General features: G+C 36.9%; 1 protein-coding gene across 4 annotated transcripts in view; it reads left to right on the top strand.

Moving 5' to 3' along the window:
- Window positions 1–21,308, top strand: part of LOC150107391 (sister chromatid cohesion protein DCC1) — a 280,847-nt gene that overhangs the window by 33,821 nt on the left and 225,718 nt on the right. For all 4 annotated transcript variants that reach the window (XM_090391252.1, XM_090391253.1, XM_090391251.1 and 1 more), the window contains exon 2: window positions 4,236–4,397. In XM_090391252.1, coding sequence (XP_090247378.1) covers window positions 4,236–4,397 — 162 coding nt within the window. The remainder of the gene's footprint in view (window positions 1–4,235; window positions 4,398–21,308) is intronic.

Below are 21,308 nucleotides of genomic sequence, written 5' to 3'. Positions count from 1 at the left end.
CAAGGGAAAAATACAGGAATGGATTGATGAAAATGAGATACTGTACAGGGGACAGCATGTCTATGTGAAGGGTAGATCATGCTTCAGTAACTTGCTCAAGTTTTATAACAAGGTGACGGCTGAACTGGATAAGGGAAATGGGTTTACAGTGATACTGCTGGACCTGGCAAAGGCATTTGACAGGATACCACATGGAATACTAATCCGTAAACTACAACATATGGGAATGGATATAGGGTTGGTGAGATGGATAGGTGGTTGGTTGATGGAGAGATATCAAAGAGTAGTTTATTCAGGAGTGGAGTCCAAAAGACGGCCTGTGACTAGTGGTGTGCCGCAGGGTTCTGTTCTTGGACCACTGCTGTTTAATCTGTTCATTAACAATATAGGGAAGGATCTAAGTGGAACAATTCATTTGTTTGCTGATGATGCAAAGTTGGGTAGGGCAATAGTGAATGCAGAAGATGTCAAAGTCTTGCAGGATGACTTAGATAGATTGGAGTTCTGGGCTAAGGAGAATGGATGTCAATTTAATGTGACAAAATGTAAGGTTATGCATTTTGGGATGAAAAGATTAGCAGCAGTATACCACATTGGTGGAACTGTACTCCAAGAGATTGATGAGGCCAGGGACTTGGGAGTGTTGGTGAATGGGAGATGAAGTTTAGGGGGCACATTGCAAAAGTAGCTAAATCAGCTCATCAACTCACTTGGTTGTTGAAAAATACCTTGACGAGCAGAGACAAGCAAGTTATTGTACTTCTGTACCGAGCCTTGATAAGACCTCATCTTGACTACTGTGCCCAGATTTGGTCACCTCGGTTCCTTCTTGATGGGGAGGAGGTGGAGAGGATCCAGAGGCGAGTGACTAAGATGATAACAGGTCTATGGAATGAACCATATGAGAACAGGTTGAAGATTTGTGGGTTGCAGAAACTAGTTGATAGGTGGAAAAGGGGAGATATGATTGAGACATTCAAATTGCTAAAGGGATTCTATAGGATTAATTCAGAGGATATTTTTGAGATCAGGACTGGTGGTGGGAGAACTAGGAGACACCTATGGAATCTGGGCAAGAGTGTGGTTAGCAGGGGTGTTAGAGCTGGGTTCTTTACTTTTAGAGTGGTAAATGAGTGGAATAAGCTGCCAGAGTCTGTTGTGGGTGCTATTACGGTGAACGAGTTCAAGGCAAGGTATGATAGATACTGTGAGAATGTAATCGCATAGTTGTGTGGACATGATGTTTAGGGCCTCCCTCGATGAGTCTAAGGACTCCTGGAGTCACCCGAAATAATAATAATAATAAAAACTCTTTCTCTATCATCAGTAGCACTCCCTCCTCCCTTTTTACCCCTTCTATCCTCACAAAACACACTTAACTAAAAAATAAATATAATTTTGTTATATTTATTTTTTAGTTCAGTATTGCACTGGAGTTCAATTACTTCCATTGTAATTCTTTGTTAACATTTTCAATATTAATTAAAAAAGTGAACTGAATAATAATAATTCATTTTCAAACAGGTTGAAATCAGAAAATTTTTTTCAAATTCAATTTTCAATTCTTCAATTTGAGGAATGTACTTTTCAGCATCATTATTATTTCGTAAAATTGATTTAAGTATAGGAAAGTGGACTAAATTATTCTTTGCCAAGTGGGTTTGATAGATCAGAAATGACTTAATTGAATCATACATATGACATATACCGTTCATGTCCTTGCAATAGCAGTATTCAAAGTTTAAGTGGCTTGTTATGTGAACTATAAAGGCCAAGTCTTTGCACCAATCTTCATTATTGAGCCGAGGAATAAATTTTCCTTTGGATGACGTAAACATGTCAATTTCTTTGAAGAGTTCAAAAAATCTTTTTAAAAACGACACCACAACTAAGCCACCTAACCTCTGTATAAACTGCTGTATTGTGAATCCAATTCATCCAAAAATGCATTGAATTGTCAATGATTCAAGACCTGAGAGCATATCCAGTTTACTGTTTTAATTACTACACTCATGACGTGTTTCATTTTTAGTTTTTTAGCCAAAGTGACTCCTGGTGTATTATGCAATGAAACGATTTAAGTTTGTCCTTGCACAACATTTCCTTTTTCATTTGAAATTTTGTAGCAAGTCTGACGTTAACACCAACCATAGCAGGAGCCCCATCTGTAGTCACTTACTAATTTTGACCAGTCCGCATGAGCATTTTCAGGACTTTTCTTAATACACAAATATAAGTCATTTCCTGTCGTTGTTCCTTACATAAGCACTATATCCAATAGTTCTTCAGTCACATTCATATCGTCATCAACGCCACGAATAAATATTGCTAACTGGGAAGTATTAATAATGTTTGTACATTCGTCAACTGCAATGGAAAATGCTGCAAAACTCTTTATTTTTTCACGCAATATATCTTGAGAGTTCTCTGCTATATCTTCAACATGCTCCGCAACTGTATTTTCTGATAGGTTTATACTTTGAAATGTTTGCTTTTTTTCTAGACATATGATTTCGACTGCACTTAAAATACAAATTTTAATAAATTCTCCATCAGTAAAAGGTTTCAAAGCTTGAGGAATTTTTTCACTTATAACGTAACTACATTTAACAGAAGCATCACTTGTGACAACATTCGAAAATATCCTCTGTTGAAACTTCAGTTCATGTTTTAAATCTTTAAGTTTGTCATCATGCATCTTTTCTGTGTATTTATCACAGTTCTTATGGTTTGTTTCATAATGCTGCTTTAGGTTATATTCTTTCACCTTGGCGACACTTTGTCTACATATCAAACGTGTTGGAATATTTTTTACTTCCACAAAGAAATATGCCTTCTCCCATTTTTCTTGAAAAGTTCTGCCTTCTTGATCTATTTTTCTTTTTTTGACTTGAAATTCAGACATTGTTATGGGCAAAAAAATATAAGTTATTGAGGTAACTTTTTATTAGCACACTATCATATTACAATGGTAACCTGTAACTTATTGACATTGTATCGCGTGGCTTAAAATGGCTGCATGACAAGTAACTTCCATTCGGTGTTGCTAACATTTGATGATAGAAACATGGTACAAAGAATTATAGTAATAAGTTTTACTTTTGTTTAAAGCTGTCATAAAACATTTAGAAGTTTGAATTTTTTCTGTTTTAATCCCCACAGGATGTTAGAAACATTGATTTTTAGAAAAGAAATAATTAAGGTCACAGGCCAGATATGATGCCTTCGCAGACTGCCAGTTTGCGATCCCTGGTGTAGATGATGGAGAGTTGTAGAGCAGGTGCCCTCCATTGATGAGTCTTTGAACTCCTTGGAGGTGTCACAAAATAATAATAAAATAATAATAATAACTTTTCTATTTTTAAATTGTGTGTTGTGTTTCTTGACATACTTCTATCTTTTTTTATTTCCATCACAGTTCAGTAGTTTTTCCAAAACCAGCTAAAGGGGTTGTTGTATTTTCTGTGAGGACCAGCTAAATTTAAATATCAAACAAATTTAAAAATATTTAAACTTCAATGACCCATCAGTGAAATACAATAAAACTTTTAGCTGCTTTTTGAAAAGTACTGAATTATGATGGAGATAAAAACAAATACATACATACACATTAATCTCTTATAACCCTTTCCAACTTCACATCCCTTCCCCCATCCCTCTAGTATTAAAACTTACTTTTCCTGGATGAAATACACCAATAAAGTAATCATTAGACAACTCTAGTATGTCCTCCATGATGAGTCCTTGAGGTGTCGCATAATAATAATACATACATACAGGAACAATAGATCAGATACTGAGATCAAATATAACTTGGATAGCATAAAATTTCAGTTTAGAAAATTACATTACCTTTCTTAGACAAGAAGTGATATTTCCTGATGATATTCATGCTGACCAATAACATGTAAATATGATATGTGTTAACAGAGCTGGTTAATGAAAAGTAATTAATTTTTCCCTCCACATTAAAAGAAAGCTTACTGTTATTTGAAATTGTGTTGGATAACAGAAAGAAACTGGTTTTAGACAGTTCATAGGTCTTTTAAAACTGAGGACATTATTACTGATTGAGTTGTCAGACCCCCACCCCCCCCTCTTATTTTTCAAAGGAAGCATCGTCTCTCTTTCTCTCTGATGCTTCCTTACTGCAAAGATGAAACTGCAGTGTTTTATGGATAATTAATATAATTATTCTATCCATATTCCTAACAAAATAATTTCTCTCCTTTCAGGACATTTAAAGATGTGCATGATATGATTGTTTTAGCCAAGCTAGATGAATCGGATCTGCTACCTGTTACACAGCCGTTGTATATGATGAATGATTTTGATGATGACATAAAATTATTGGAAGTGGATTCTGGTCTTTTAAATTGCCTTTTGGAGGGAAATAAGTAACTGCCAGATTTTTTTTTCCCTAAATAATAGCAATTCATGATTATAATTTGAATTTATTAATTAATTAATTCTTCTTATTATTTTACACCTACATAGAATCTAAGGACTTGCACTAAGCCACCACATAGACTTTACTGCACAATCTACTCATTGCATTCTGCCCATTAAATGTATTTATATATATATATATATATATTTTTTTTTTTCCTTATTTGATAATTTTGTACATTCTCAGACCAGTTCGCATGTTACATGAGATGAAACACCTGAGGACCTGAGATGCCAGAGGTAAAACTCCAACTTCTGCAAGGCAGAACTTGCAGAAGTTGGAGTTTTACCTCTGGCTTTGCCATCATTTGACAAAAGCCCTTATGCATTTTCTTCTTGACTATGTCAAGATTTGTGCAGTTTTTTTCCAACTAAATTGTACATGTTTAGATTCTACTACGGAGGTGCTATTTACATCGAATCATGAATGGAGTGTTGTTGTATGCTACATTTTGTTCATATGATGACATAATATTTGTTCATTATGCTGCATTTTTCTAGCATCCTATTGCTGCATTATCTGCAAATGACAAACCAATAAACCAACCAATTTTATCAGATTTATCCAGAGGATTATAAAAAGAGTAGAAGGCAAGAGGAGAGAACAAGAGTCCATCCCTGGATGTTTTGTAAGAGTGTGGTGAAGGGGGTGAGAGGTAGATTTTTTGTATAGAAAATTTTGAGTCAAAGGACCACATTACTAGAATAAGTTGTGAAGATTTAGTATGATAAATATGTTGTCAGTTGAATGAACCTCCTATGATGAGTTTGCTGACTCCATGTGTGGTTATAATAGTCATATGGATTATAGAAATTTACAGATGCCCTGGAGCATGGAGTATTTTTCAGATTAGCATCGATCCCAATTTTCAGTATAGTGATCAATTGTTGTTGTCATAAATTCTCTTAAGAATTTACTGAACTACTAATTTCCTATAGTGCATTAGTACCGTGTATGAGTGGGTTGAGAAAGGAGGAACTTGTTTACATTTGATTTAAATTACTATAAATTGTATTCCTTGGGAAACACAGCAGGTGAGAGACTGTTCTACAGTGCAGCAGTTGCATGGATGAAGGAGGAGGAAAATGAACTTGTTCTGTTTGTTTCTAGGTGTACTGAGAATGGAGGAATTATTGATGTTATTTCAGATGAGCATTTCCCATGGAAATATTTGTAGAATACTACTGCAGAAACCATATGTCTGTACGAAAGTGGGGGGGGGGAGAATTGGAAGAGATAGGTCATTAATAAGTCTAATTGCTCTCCTCTATGTTGAGTCAAGCATTTTGAGAGAGCTTTTAGGGGCCCTACCCCATATGTGGAGCAGTATTCAATAGCTGGGCGGATTTGTGATTTGTATAATGTTAACAGCTGTTCAGGGGTGAAGTAACGTTTTGAGCGAAAGAGAAATCCTAGTTTTTTTGAAGCTGAGGATGCAATGGTTGTATTGTGTTTATCCCAGGAGAGGTTTGATGTGAGGGTAATTCCAAGAAGAGAGAGATCTCAGCCTGTCTGGAAATTTGGGTGTCGTCAAAAAGAATACTGGGAAAAATGGTTCTTTTTTATGGGAAATAGTACAGAACTGGGTTTTATTAGCATTGAAATTGATGAGGTTATCCGAACCCCATTGTAGGATGGCTTGGAGATTGGAATTGAGGGTGGTGATGGTTGATGTTCTGTAGGTTCAGGTGAGTTGTGTAGGGTAAGGTTTATCAAATGCAAGCAAGGAGTGTAGTGTGCTGTGCAAAACTGTGTATTGGGTTGGAGGTCAACTGAAGTAGGTCATTGATATATAGTAGGAAGAGGGTTGGTGAGCGGATAGGATGCCATCCACCATCTCACACACACACACACACACACACACACACACACACACACACACACACACACACACACACACACACACACACACACACACACACACACACACACGGTGTGCATCCAGACAGAAAGCTGGCATTCCAACTACAGAAGTCCTGGGTCAGACCGAATGATGATTGTTTGCTTAGTAAGCCTTTGTGCCAGACCCGGTCAAAGGCTTTGGAGATATCAAGTGCAACCACTTGAGATTCTCCAAGCTTCTCCATGGCATTTGTCCAGAGATGGGTGACATATATGAGCAGATCTCCTGTTGATCGGTAGCGATGGAATCCATACTTGCAGTCGTTTATTAGGTAGGTGTCTTCAAGGTAGTGTAGGAGTTTGGAATTGATGATTTTTTCCATTACTTTTGACAGGACTGAGGTAAGCGAGATAGGGCAGTAGTTGGACGGCAGTGACTTGTCACCCTTCTTGGGAATGGGCTGAATATAGGCCAATTTCCAGTTTGTGGGATAGATTCCAGTGGAGTAAGAGAGTATATATAGGCGACATAGGATAGGAGTCAGTTCTGGTGCGCAAACTTTCAGGACAATTGGGAGAATGCCATCAGGGCCAGGAGACTTTTTTGTGTCTAATTTGGACAGTATTTTTCTGATCCCATCCTGGCAAAAGTATATAGGGGGGGAATTGTATGTTGGGTGTCTGGAATGGTTGGGAGACATTTACCATCGTCAGTTATGCATGCATTGGAAGCAAAGTGTGAAACCAGAAGATTGGCTTTTTTTCTGTGGGTGATGATGCAATAGAGCCATCTGAGTATGATAAGGGCGGGACTAGTTTTGGGCAGAAGTTATAGCCAATTGCTATGGCGAGAGACCAAAAGGCTCAGCTGCCATTTGGACAGGCTTCTAGTTTCCTGCATTTTGCTCTTTTGAACTCTGTTTTGGAAGCATCAATTGTTTTTTTGCATCTGTTTCAGGCTTTGGTATAAGCTTTAAAGGAGGATCAGGTTCTTGATTTCAGCCAGTTATGGTATGTCTGGTATTTCATCTGTACTGCCTTGGCACATCTTTTGGAGAACCAGGGTTTCGTTAGGGAATGGCAATATTTCCATGCTGGTTAGGATTACTTTGGTAATAAGTTCAGTGCATAATGGTTAGGTTGGAAGGCCAGAAGCAATAATCCAACCATGGGAATGTGGCATAGAAGTTGCAGAGTTATCCCACTTGGCACTGTTATAATGCCAAACTACCCTTGTATGGGAGTGTCTGTGTAAGTGTTATTGCACGGGGGAGGAGATGAGCACTATATTGTGGTCAGAATTGCCCAGGGGGGGGGCTCACTACTTTCACTGTATATTTGGAGGGGGTCATTGGTGAGGAAGAGATCTAGGGTGTTTGGGGAGTGGTTCGGGTTATCTGGTATTCTGGTTGGCATCTGAACAAGTTGCAAGGTCGTTAGTGATAACAAATGTTTCAGCACCTCTGCCTGCAAGATCTATACACCTGGAGGAGGAAAGCAAACAAGAATGGCTGGTTAAGTTCGATAAGTAGCTTTTGTGCAGATTTGTCTATTTTCAGAGTATGTCAGGAAAGTGGGATTGGAGAAAGTCAGTTTTTAAAGAGAGGAAATTAAAGAGCTCTGATTGGTTGGTTGTGTTGGGGGGGGCAATAGAGACAACAAATGAATTTGACTGAGTAGTGAAGGGATATTTTCAAATTTAAATTTCAAATATTTCCAAAGAAGGTCAAAGTTGAGTGATTCTAGGTTGGGAGCTCTCTGATACGATATGTCAGAGCAGATGTATGCACAGACACCACCCTTGGGACGAAAGTTGTTAAAGAGTGAGTAGTTTGGAAGTTGAGATAAATAGTGCTGGTTGGGGGGGGGTGAGATTTGAGTTTCTGCCAGAAAGAGTAGGTGAGGTTTGGTAGACTGAAAGTGGTAGCGGACACTATTAAGATTGGAGTTAGTCTACAGATGTTGGTGAAGTGGATATGTAGGGTTTTTGTGAGTCATATGTTTGACCGCAAGGGTCTTTTACATTTCCTATTCCGTTCCTGCATACTTGTCTCCATGGTGGCTCCTAGTGGCATCACTTGTTTTTTGCACCAGTTTATCTTGTCTGTAGTCGATGATCCAAATGTTGTCACCATTTTTACGTTTTTCTTTGAATTGTCTTTGAAGCTGGCGTCTTTGTTCCCTTTGTACAAATGATAAATCTAGTCGAACATGTATGCGTGATTGGGAACAGGTGTCTCTAAACTTGTTGATCGCTGTTATTAGTTTTGATGTGCTTGTCGGCATGTCGCAAGCCACTTTTACTAGGCGTGGAAAGTTCCGTCCTTTCTTTTATTTATAGGCCCAAAATGATGGCACCTGATGATATTCTTAGAATCGATGTTGCATTCTTCAGCTAGCTTGTTGATGTCCTCTTTTAATGATTTTTCCGTTTTCCGTCGGAAAGTTCAAAATGACGGTATTGAATTTTTTGTTTTTGGCCTCCATCAAGTCGTTTACTATTGATGCGATTAGATCGCAGAGTTCTTTCGCGGGCAAAGTTGAGCTTGCATTGCGCTGGTCATCAATTTGTTCGAGCTTCGCTTCCACTGCACGTATTTTGGAGGTAAAAGTTTCGTTTAAAGCATTGATGTGCTGTTCATGGTTTTCGACACTTTACTAATGTTCAGAAGTTGTTTTACTGAAGGGAGGCACAGCAAACAGAAGAATAGCTGGTTAAGTTCGATAAGTAGCTTTTGCACAGATTCGTCTATTTTGGCAGTTTCTAAGGGTATTTATTCAGCTGAAGCAGGAAGATTTTACCTTTTAATGAAACTTGCCATGGTTTGTTGTCTGAAGTAGGGGAGGTTAATATGAAGACGTTATAATTTGAAAGTGATTTTATTATATGATTCCTATTAGGTTCTTGTAGGTTCAATAATTGAATTATTTAGATCATAGGATCACTTTACTGGCTTGGCTGGCTGAGTGAATAGCATATCCGCTTGAGCATAAGTTGTGGGTTCAAATCCTACTTCAGGTGTGTATGTTTATTATTATCTTTAGGTAGGAGATGAAGAGATGAATTTCATCTGCTTATCGGATGTCTGAAGTGGCTTGAAATAAGTTCCATGTTTGAACAGGAATCTTAGATATCTGTTTCTTAATCTGCCATTAGTACTAATGTACAAGAGCTTTCCAACCTTTCATTGGTGAAATTTGCATATTAAAACCTTCCTAGATACAGTGCATTTATTTTATATTTTAAGATTAAAATATGAAAAGGATAAAAATTTTGGTATATATACTTTTTGGATGGATAATGTAAAGTTATCCATCATGGTTGCAGTGAATAACTAATAAAACACTTATGAGTTGTTGTTGTTTTTATTATTATTACTTAATTACTTAAAATTAGATTTAGTTAAGTCATTCATTACTGCACTTCATTACTTTATGGACAGTGAGTTTTGGAATTAATCTGAAACTTGTTTATAGAATTTATTTTTAGAATGTATGGAGATCATTTTTGGGAGATTTGAAAAGTGTACTTCAGCATATAGTCTGCTTGGAAAGAAGTCAACGGCCACCATAGTGTGGTGAGGAACAAATAGCCATGGTGCCTACCTTTATGAGATCTAGGACCTCCTTTCACTGCAGTGACTGCAACAATCCTACAGGACATACTTCCCACAAGCGTGCGATACTGATCAATGGGAATTTTGGACCATTCTTGCTGTAAGCATGTAATGAGGTCCTGGACCATTGTGGAGTTCTCCATTCATGGCACGGAATATGTTCTTGTTGGCCGAGTGGTTAGCATATCCGCTCTCCGTCCAAAAGGCTGCGAGTTCGAATCCCATTGTGGGCATGGATATTTGTGATTGTCTGTGAAAATACTAGTGGTGGTAGCCAGTAGATAGCATTGGTGTAGATGATGATGATGATGGTAGTTGCAATTCGCTTCAGGTGTCTCCAGACTTATCGGATTTGTTGTGAAGAATATAAGATTGATGTTCTTGTATTCTTTTTTCGATACAGCGTCTGGTTTGTCCAAAGTATGAAAGATGGCAGTCACATGGAATTTGGTATATACCAGGAAGAGGCATAGTTGAGCATTTATCTTTAGACAATGAGAAATAGGTGGATATTTTATTGATAGGAATATAAGTAGCTGTTAGATCATATTTCTTCAGAATTCTTGAAATTGGTTCTGAAATTCCAGAGATATGTGGAATTGGAACTTAACATATTGATTCTTTGTTGTTTTGGTTTGGCTTGTAGGATTCAAATAGATGTTGTGTAATCCTTTCAGAGAAGCCATTTAATTTCAAGTAATGTTTGATAGTTGAAAGTTCTTTCTGTAAATGATGGGGAGTTGAACAATTAGTTCTAACTTTTTGAATTAAACATTTTATGATTCCTGTCTTTGAGCAGATTGTTTGAGAATGTAATGTCCAATAAAAGTGGGTTTTCTGTAAACAGATGTTGTTAAATTACCTGATGGTGAGCGGATGAGAAGGATGTCTAAAAAGGATAATTTGTTATCTTTTTCAATTTCCATGGTGAACCTGATATGAGGGTGTGAAGTATTGATTTTGGCTAAAAAGGAAGGTAAGGAATCTTTGTTGTGAGGTCACACTACAAAATTGCCATCTATGTATATCTAACTGAGAATGAAGGTTGTGGGTATATAGATGAAAAAAGGATGTCTTCTAAATGTTCCAAATAAAAGTTGGCTAAAGCAGGGGAAAGTGGATTTCTCATGGCCGTACTGCCATGGGAAATCTTCTACTTGGTTATAGAATTTGTTTTGACACAAGAAATATACGGAGTGCATTACGAATCCGAATAATTTTACGATATCTTGTGGGAAGATGTTAGTAAGTTTTTTTTTTGTCAGTAAGTCAGTTTTTTCTTTCTTTTTTTTTTTTCTTTAATTAATGCCTTCTAGATACTACATCTGTCTAATGATATCTTTAATATGATTTTATAAATTAAGTTTTTTGTATGACATTGTAAATTTATACATGTAATTTATTTCTGCACTCTTATGTTTATCTTTTTTCAGTGAAATGATATCATGATTAGCGTTGTAACATCATGTGGCTCATTCTAATTTTGAATGATCAATTATTTGTATTCTACGTTGTAAAAGACTGTTTCCTGTCAAGCCACTGATGATAGTTTGTTATTTTCAAACTGAAATATCTGGCAATATATTAAATATAATTTTCTTGTACTAACATGTTGATAATTCTTAATTTCACAAGTTTCTCTCAGAAGTAGAATATTGCAGTCCTACCATGGAAACCCATGTTAGGACTGCAATATGTTAGGACCATGGAGCCTCAGTTCCGAATGGTTTTTTGCAGATTCGTGTTCCAGTTGATGCCCTGAACCCTGCATTAAATGTGTCAGCCAACAAATGGTGGTATTTACATATTGTTCTTCATTTCACCCTACAGTCACGTTCGTTGAGTGTGATTGGTCATCCACTGCGAGTAGCACTTGCAGTTGACTTCCTGCGCTTCCATCTCAGTATGGTATCACTGCTTGTTTACCTGGGATGGCCCAATTTGTCAACAATTTGCTGAACAGATAGGCCTGCAACATGGCATCCTATCATAATACCTCTTTCAAACTTCATCAGTTCCCTTCTTGCAAACATTTCAACTGGATGCAGCCACACTGACAGCCACACTATGAGCATCATATTCCTCCAGTTTATACCAGCTACAAACACCTGACTTGTTACTCTCAAAGTTCTCTCAAAAGATGTCATTACTCACATAAATACTAGCATCAACATGTGACTGGTAGGACAGTCAACACCATAGCTGAGGATGCAGGACTTGTTGCAATGCAAGGCCTCCTGGATCTTCCCTTGTGCACATCACACACGGTACATGGGTCTCATACTTATCACGAATACGTGCAATCGTCAGGAGTGTTGGAGGTAAAACTAAGTTAAGGACTAAAGGATTAAGATTAATTGCGAGTTTTATGCATGAATTAGAAATTGAAGTCTATAGACAGTTTGAACTAGCTTAAGCAACTACGATATAAAATAAATAAGAAAAATATTACAATGATGCAGTAGACTTCCATTTGTTAAATAATAAAATAAAAAAATAATAAAAATTAAATATAATAAAATTTTTACAATATATATATATATATATATATATATATATACAGGGTGTTCGGGATAAATTTGACATATTTATAATTAATTATATTTTTCCGTAAGTTACATGTATTAACACACACTTCTCTTCATTTAAAAGTTTGGACCCTTCTTCATTCATATACAAGATGTCAGAAAGGATGGATAGCTGGAACCCACCTGAATCATGGAAGAGAATAACTTGTATCATGATGATTCGTGCCCGCCATCAAAATAAGGATATTACGACTGCTGCCCAATGCTCCCTGAATACAGTAAAAACAATCGGGCATGAACTAGAGACTTGCAATGGTGACTACGAGGATGTAGCAAGAAGAAAGATCCCTAGCAGACGATCTGATTGCGTTCGTACAGCAGAATTCCTCTCAAATCTGCAGGAACAGGTGTTGAAGAACCCTGGCATTGGAATTCGGGCTTTGTTCGTGGAGTTGCTAACTGTAGTCAAGCCCTGGATAACAAGGGTAGCCAATGGTAGGCCGTATGTATGGCAGCAGGATTCGGCCCCTTGCCACACCTCTGGGAAAAGTCAAAAATGGTTGTCTGAAAATTTCTACGACTTCACCAGTCCAAATGTTTGGCCTCCAAACTCCCCAGACCTTAACCCCATGGATTATTTTGTATGGGGCGCAGTTGAAAAAGACACCAATCGCACTTCCAGTAATACAAAAGCCCAGTTAATGGATAAAATTAAAACAGTTTTTGCGGCCCTTCCCAGGGAGACTGTAGCATCAGCTTGTTCGAGGTTCCGAAGCAGAATTGAAGCTGTGATCGATGCTAATGGTGGTTATTTTGAGTAAATCTTGTTGATAGTATTGTAATTAACTCTGCCTGTAATGTTTTTTTGTCAATTCATTAAATTTAATAGATACAAAGAAGATTTTCTTTTTCCTTACGAAACTGTCAAATTTATCCCGAACACCCTGTATAGTGAAACATCTGCAAATTATTTCTAATTTTCATAGACATAAACCGTTTAGGGCTTAAATAATATGACCTTGTGTATTGGTGTAACCATGCTGCAATTTTGTTTATATGTAGATACTGCATTGCTAAACTTTTTGTGAATGCACATTGTTTATTAACTTCTCTTTATATACTGCTGGAACCTTTACTGTAATTTTATTTATATGTAGATACTGCATTTCTTGGCTTGGTTTTTGTACATACATTATGTTTACCTGTTTTGTCTTTGACTATTTATGTACTGCTGTAACCTTTACGGTAATTTTATTTATATGTAGATACTGCATTGTAAAACTTAATTTTTGTGCATGCATATTGTTTATTAATTTCTATTTGACTATTTATGTACTGTTGTGGCCTTTGCTGTAATTTTATTCATATATATATACTTCATTGTTTGGCTTAGTTTTTGCACATGTATATTGTTTGCAATTTTTCTTTAACTGTTTATGTATTGCTGTAACCTTTGCTATGGTGCAGTATGACCTTTGCTGTTCTTACACCCATAAACTATAAACCAGCCAACCAAAGCTAAAATAATGAGAAAAGTGCATTTTAACAAGATGGGAGTTGCTTTCTGACATTATGTGCTAATTCAAATGTTTCATATTAATATGGGCAAAGAAGATACCATTATTTGGATTATATTGTATCAGTGATTGTTTTTAGGGAAAGGAAAATTGCTTCTTAGAATAAGGTATTTTCCAGCATCTTTCAAAGTTACTGAAGAAATACTGACAAGAGATGGATCAGCAAACTCTTTTAAGGGAAATGAAAGATGTGATGAAAATTTTAAAAAGAGCAAGTGATTTCTATAAGAAACTGCATTCTAATTCCATACAACTTCTTAGAGATCTCTTACTGGATAATTTATTAGATCAGCAGCAGCAGTAAAAATCAGAATGCCATCAAAAAAGATGAAAAATAGAAATGGATTGCATCTCTGCCCTTGAATAAAAAAACTTTGAAAGACAAGAAAACTATGAAATTATGTGTATTAAATATGCATTGCCTTTGTCTTTTTGAATCTGTTATAGAGCAAGGCTCTTACTTCATTTACCCTTGGTAATTGTGTGACAATATTGATGATGTGAAGAAGATTAGAAATGGCTTCTTTTGGAATATTAAAAATGAAAAACTTAAAAATTTTTGAAGACAGTGAAATAATATTGAGAACAAAACTTTAAAGAAGTTTACAATAGCCTAGTTTTCTCTTTGTTGTGCATTATGGAATTTGGATACTGCCTAAGACATTGTGTGACATGGACATTGTATAAGAGTAATAATCAGAGATTTAATGCTGTTGATCAACAGCAACAAGGAGTTTTTTGGGAGTAAGATGTTTTAACTTCATGAATCATGAAGATATTTGTTAATGTCAGAGGAGTGATTGAGACCTTTTACCACTGTTCCATGTAAGAAAAGTCTATGATATAGAATTGATTTAGACATGAAGCAGCATGACAGACACATCTAGAGTAGAAATCTATCAAATCTGATGATTCTTCTGTAACCATTGGTTACTTGAAGAATTTGCATGTGTCTGTGTATGTATGCATATACACATATTTTGCATATATGCATGTTTTACATATACGAGGGCTATTCAATAAGTAATAAGACTAATTTTACTGTCGCGAAACCACTCATCACAATATTAATTTCTGTGGAATAAAGAAATGTTGCTGTCTGTATTAACAAAAGAGGTTGATAGATGGTGTATACGGCTGATGTACCAGAGTGTCACATGACTAAAAACGCAAGCTTGTTTCGGCGCACCTACGAACCGCGACCAGTCGTCGAAATGGAAGCGTCCTTGGAACAGCGTTATGCGATTAAATTTTGTGTGCGTTTGCAAAAATCGGCATCGGACACTTTTAACATGATACGCGAAGCTTTCCATGATGAAGCAATGTCGAGGGGCAAGTGTTTTTCGCTGGCATAAAACTTTTAAGGAAGGAAGGCAAAATGTGGAAGATCTTGAACGTGAAGGAAGACCTTCAACGTCCATCACAGAGACAATGATCAACATAGCAGCGATTATCATCAAGGACAATCACAGAATTACAGTACACCAGTTGTATGTTGTCCTGAATATTTCTGTGGGAAGTGTTCACTCAATCATGGCTGAACATTTGGGACTGAAATGTGTTTTCACCCGATGGATTCCCAAACTCTTGACACCGGAGCAAATGCAGCATTGAGTGGATGTGTGTACAGAATGGAAAGAAAGACTGGAACAAGAAGGCAACAACGTCTTAAAATGCATCATTACAGCAGATGAAGCTTGGTTGTATCACTATGACCCTACAATGAAACAACAAAGCAGTGAATGGAAGCATCCGTCTTCACCTACCCCCAAGAAAGCAAAAACTGTAAAATCAGCTGGTAAAATTATGACCATAATGTTTTTTGACTACGAAGGCATTGTTTACCAACATGCTGTAGAACCCGGGAATACTGTAAACGGCTCATACTATGCGGATGTTTTACGGACAGTGGTACAGCACATCAAAAGGACGCATCCATTGCTGAAGAATGGCTTCTTATTGCACCATGATAATGCAAGGCCACATATTGCTGATGGTGTAGTGGATGTTTTGCAGAAGAACAACATAGATATCCTACCACACCCTCCATACAGTCCTGATCTCGCACCGTGCGATTTCTGGCTGTTTCCTCAGCTCAAGAAACCACTAAGAGGCCGCCATTTCGAAAGCAACAAAGCATGTGTAAAAGCTATGGAGGCGGTTTTGAAAGAACTCTCAAAAAACAGACTTTCACATGTGTTTAAGAAGTGGACTCAACATTGGGACAAATGCATCGCATCTCACAGTAGTTACTTCGAAAAAGAAAAGACCATGTAAATGATGACGATTAAAGGTAATCTGTTTTTTGTATAAATATAGTCTTATAACTTATTGAACAGCCTACGTATATTTACATGTGTGTGTGTGTGTGTGCGCGTGCGCGCACCTTTGTAGCATATATAGTGTACATAAAAATACGTTATACAGAATAATATATATGCAGTCCAGGCAAAATATTAAGCCCCCCCCCCCTCTCTATTAGTTCACAGTTGACCATTCCAACCTGCTAAGTGGAATGGTCACTTTGACCATTTACTTATATCACTTTGAAAGTTAATGTACAGGGTGATTCTAAATTATTGTTGGGGTTTCCTTGGCCTATAATTTTCAAACTGTAAACAACAAAATCAAATTGCTTACAGAATATGAAAGTGTAACTCAAAGTTTTATTTGTACTAGCCATATTGATATCTAGGAGATATGGGACATCATACTTTTAAATGGTGACTGTTCAAGAGAAAAACAATGTACGTACTTTGGTTTTTTTTGAAACAAAGTCTGTTATCACAATGCAGTGTCATTACAGAACTCAGTATGGAAAACATTCACCTTCAGATAATGCTATCTGATGTCAGTTAAAGCAATTTCAAGAGACTGGTAGTGTTCAACACCAAAAAAGAATTGGGAAGACTGAGCACTTCACAGGAACATGATCGAATCCAGGAAGCATTTTATCAAAGCCCACAACAATCAACTAGATGAACTTCTTTTCAGTTAGGTATACCACAAATGACTGTTTGGAGGTTTGTTCATAACCACCTTCAACTCTGTGCCTACAGCTGCAGATTGTGAAGGCTTTACAACCAGAAGATAAACCTTGCTATTTGCAATTTGCTCAAGACATTTTTGTCAAAAGTCGAAGCTGATGAAAATTACCTTTGGAGATGAATATTTAGTGATGAAGCAACGTTTTGCTTATCAGGGAGGTTAAATCATCATAACTGCAGAATATGTGAAATCAGAAAAACTCTCATGCCATTCGACTATTTGAAAGAGATAGTCCAAAGGTGAATGTCTGGTGTGCTTTGTTTGGAAGTTTTGGTGCCTTTTTCTTTGCAGAAAAAACAGTGATGAACTATCTGGACATGCTATGGCCGTATCTGTTACCCCAGATGGAAGATCATCAGGAAGATGTGGTGTTCCAGCAACATGCAGCACCGCAACATTGGTCTTTTAATGTCTGAGAATTTCTTGCCGTTCCTGATTTTCCTGGGTGCTGGGTTGGGCGTGGTGGACCGATTCCGTGGCCTTTGCACTCACTTGATATTACGCTGCTTGATTTCTTCCTGTGGGGATATGTGAAGGATATTGTTTGCCAGATACCTGTGACCTTCCTTGATGAACTGAAGACCAGAATTGTTGCTGTGACAGAAAACGTTACACCGCAAATGGTGGAGAACACTTGGAGGGAAACTGATTATCGCTTGGACATCTTACATGCCACAAAAGGTGTGCATGTAAGATGTCCAAGTTGATGTTGTTTAGCATTTTACACTATTAATTCTATAGACAATAAAATTTTTCAGTTACACTTTCATATTCTGTTAGCAGCAGTTTTATTTTGTTGTTTCCAGTTTGAAAATTATAGGCCATGGAAACCACAACAGTAATTTAGAATCACCCTGTCTGTTATAACTGTGTATTTCATGATAGTTTATGATAGTTGACAAGAAAAAAACACAATTGTGTTTCTTTTTTGTCATCTGCGAAACTGTATACTGCATAATACCAAAAAGAAGCATGTAATAAAGATATTTTGGACCCAAACCTTTAATACAGTTGAATCTTTCATTGTAGAAGATATTTGCAAAACATTGAACCATGGATGAATTCCTATGGTTCAGTGATCTAAATCATATTTGAATCTTAAACTTTATTTGTATTTAGTAAGCATTGCAGCATAGAGATAGTGCTGTAAAAAATAAAAAAAAAGTCATGACTTGTCATATTTATTTTAAAAGTGAATTCATAGTGACATAATTTCTTTTGTCATTTTCAAACTTTCCAATAATTTTTTGCATGTACTATATCACATTAAACAAAAATCATATGAAACAGTTACTTAATGTGATTAAATGAATCACTCACAGAAAAGAAAAACCCATTAATACTTTGATATAGTTTGCTTTTCATGAACACTTTCTTGATATTGTTAAGAAAGTATACACAGCTGCTCAGTGGGGGAAAGAGAGGAAGATCAGGCCTAGAGTTTTAAAATACTATATCTTGACTCCCTTTGCTTAACTTGCATAATAATATAATGATACCACCTTTAAAAAAAGTTTCATATCCATCTACCATTATGATGTATTGATATTTAGTCATTTTGGTAAATCAAGTCTGATTGTTGCATAATTTTACATAAAATTACAGTTAGAAACATAACTTAATTGTTACTTCTATTCTGAGTTATCCACATTCACTAATTTTCTCAAGGGGCTATATGTGCTCTGGATGAGCACATATATCTTCTCGAGTTTATAAGACGTGTCTTTTTATTGATGATCATAATAACTGAAAGATATACATTATAAACTCAAGGAGCTATAGATGCTTTCCCAAGCAGAATTTAGTGCAGAAGAATATTTTTTTCATTGATTTTTCACACAAATAAATAGTAACGTAAAAGGGAAGCAAGTCCAAATATTTAATGTTTATATGGTGACCATTTATGGTATAATGAATAACAATGCAAATATGTGCATCATCTTTAGTAACCAGACTTGTTAGTAATGAAGGGTGGTGATGCAGGAATTATTCTGTTCCATTTTATTATTTAAACAGATTGCCAAATGGATTGTTGGTTGATAACTGAAGTTAACAAAGTGTAAGAAATCCCTTCCAACCTTCACTTAATTGTAGTTACAACCAGTAAAGTTGAATGAATTGTATGTTTATTTTCAGCCATTAAACTCTCTGCATTCATGCAGTATTTCTGTACTATTAAATAAATATTTACTGGTTATTCTCTCCAGTCTTTCTAATCATTTCCAGAATGGTTCCAGACTTATTGGTTCGGATATTCAGTGTCATCTTGTAGGAGGTTCATTCCCATTCATTTGGAATGAACCTCCTACAGTCTGCATAATTTTTGGTTTTGATGGAAGAAACTTATTTTTTCACCCTATCCTTTTTTAGATGGGGAAAATATACACTGCTTTGAAAGAAGTCAATTTGCACCCATGTGCAAGGTGCATTGTGCCTTGTAGCCAGTTTGGAGGGATATTATGCTCCCAAGTGAACTGTATCCAGGTGAAATGTCTGCAAGAAGGGAACTGATGGAGTTTGAAAGAGGCATTGTGATAAGCCATGTTGCAGGCCTATCTGTTTAGCAAATTGTTGATATTCGTTCAGTGATACCATACTGAGATGTAATCTCAGGGAGTCAACTGCAAGTGCTATCCACAGTGGATGACCAACTATACTCACTGAATGTGCCCATAGTGCTATGAAGAATAATATGTAAAAACCAGCATTCGTCAGCTGACTCATTGAATGCAGAGTTCTGGACATCGACTGGAACACATATCTGCTCAAAAACATGCAAGCCCCACTTACCCGAACCAGCATGTAGCATCGGCTTCAGGGGTTCAAAGAGCATGTACAGTGGGATGTGAAAGCTTGGAAAGCTTTATTATGGAGCAACAAAGGTGTGGCAGATGCCTAGTGAATGTCTCTTACCAGGGTGCATAATCCCAACTTTGAAATTGAGAGATGGTGGTGTGTTGACATCCTGTTTTACCTGGTTTGGCCTCAGACCTCTGTTTGTGGTGCCATGAACATTGTGGACACTACAATGCTTCCTACTTTGTGTCATTTCTACAGAATTGACCATTGTCTCTTTCAGCAAGACAAAGCACTGTGTTGTTGGAAGTTTTTCCACTTGGCTATACTATAAATTAAAGATTCCAAGAAATTGTATTCTTGGTTTAATCCTTTATCCAAGTGTAAGCAAACAGATTACACCTGAAGTATTTCCAGAACAGGGCAACTCGTATATAGAGGCTGATGACTTCACATCACTTGCCTTAGTATCCGATAATGCAAAGCGCATATCCTTACAGACATGTATAATGCTGTGTATTATGGGAAGGGTCACTGCCCAGACCAGTTTCGCTATATAAGTGAAGTGTTAGATCTTGAATAAGGACCTTTTCATCAAAAGGATCATTCATTCAAGATTTAACAAGAATACAATAATAACCAAGAAATACTTGTACTGTTAGTAAAGAAACAAATTGTTAATAGAGAACATAATTGAATTACCTTAAAATGAAGTACAAAAAAGGAGGAATTTGTCTGTCTAGATAGAAATATTGTTTGAAAACACTAGTAAGAAAAAACTCTATGCAAAATGTATATCAATGCAAACAAAAGTCCAAAGGTTGCATGTGAGTTACTCACGATAAGCGTAACGCCCCAAGCGAAGGCATTCGTGGAAAGCGAATTGAACTCACATTCCCGAAAAGAGCGCTCTTGAGGAGAAGAGTTGTGACTAAACAACTTAAGGACCAATAGGAAGGCGCAATGAGAAAACTGCTGCAGCAAAAAGAGGGCGCAACAAGAGATAATAAATGTGGGTTTGTGCAGGTTTTGACCGTTTTTTTTTTTTTTTTCCTGTTCCTGTTTTCATTCGGACCCACGATGTTGACCAGCGGATGGGAATTCTACGGCATCGGGTGGCAAGTTTCTCGCCGTTGCTGACTGGCGAGTATCGGGCGAGATGACGCCATCCACCGACTCGGGCCATTGGTAGAAGTGCTACCGGAATGAGACAACGGAAAGTTCCTCCATGGAGATGGGCAGTCTGACGATAGTGACCAGCGAGATGAGTGTTTGCCCAGCAGAGTGCAGAAAATGGTTGTACATGACGAGCAAAGTGACCTCCACGTGGACGCAACCCACTGAAGCAGTGAAGTATCTAACAGTAAAGGACAGACAAAGAGGACATGGTAACCTCATGCAGCGGAGGTAATGTACAGAATTTTCTTATTAATTAGCAGTTAGCATTAGA

The sequence above is a fragment of the Typopeltis vanoorti genome, chromosome 4 (genome assembly GCF_054136105.1).
Source record: "Typopeltis vanoorti isolate ZY-2024b chromosome 4, IOZ_Tvanoo_1.0, whole genome shotgun sequence".
In the NCBI taxonomy this organism is placed as follows: domain Eukaryota; kingdom Metazoa; phylum Arthropoda; class Arachnida; order Uropygi; family Thelyphonidae; genus Typopeltis; species Typopeltis vanoorti.
The sequence above is the reverse complement of the archived record's forward strand: the minus strand, read 5'-3'. Positions and strand labels throughout refer to the sequence as shown.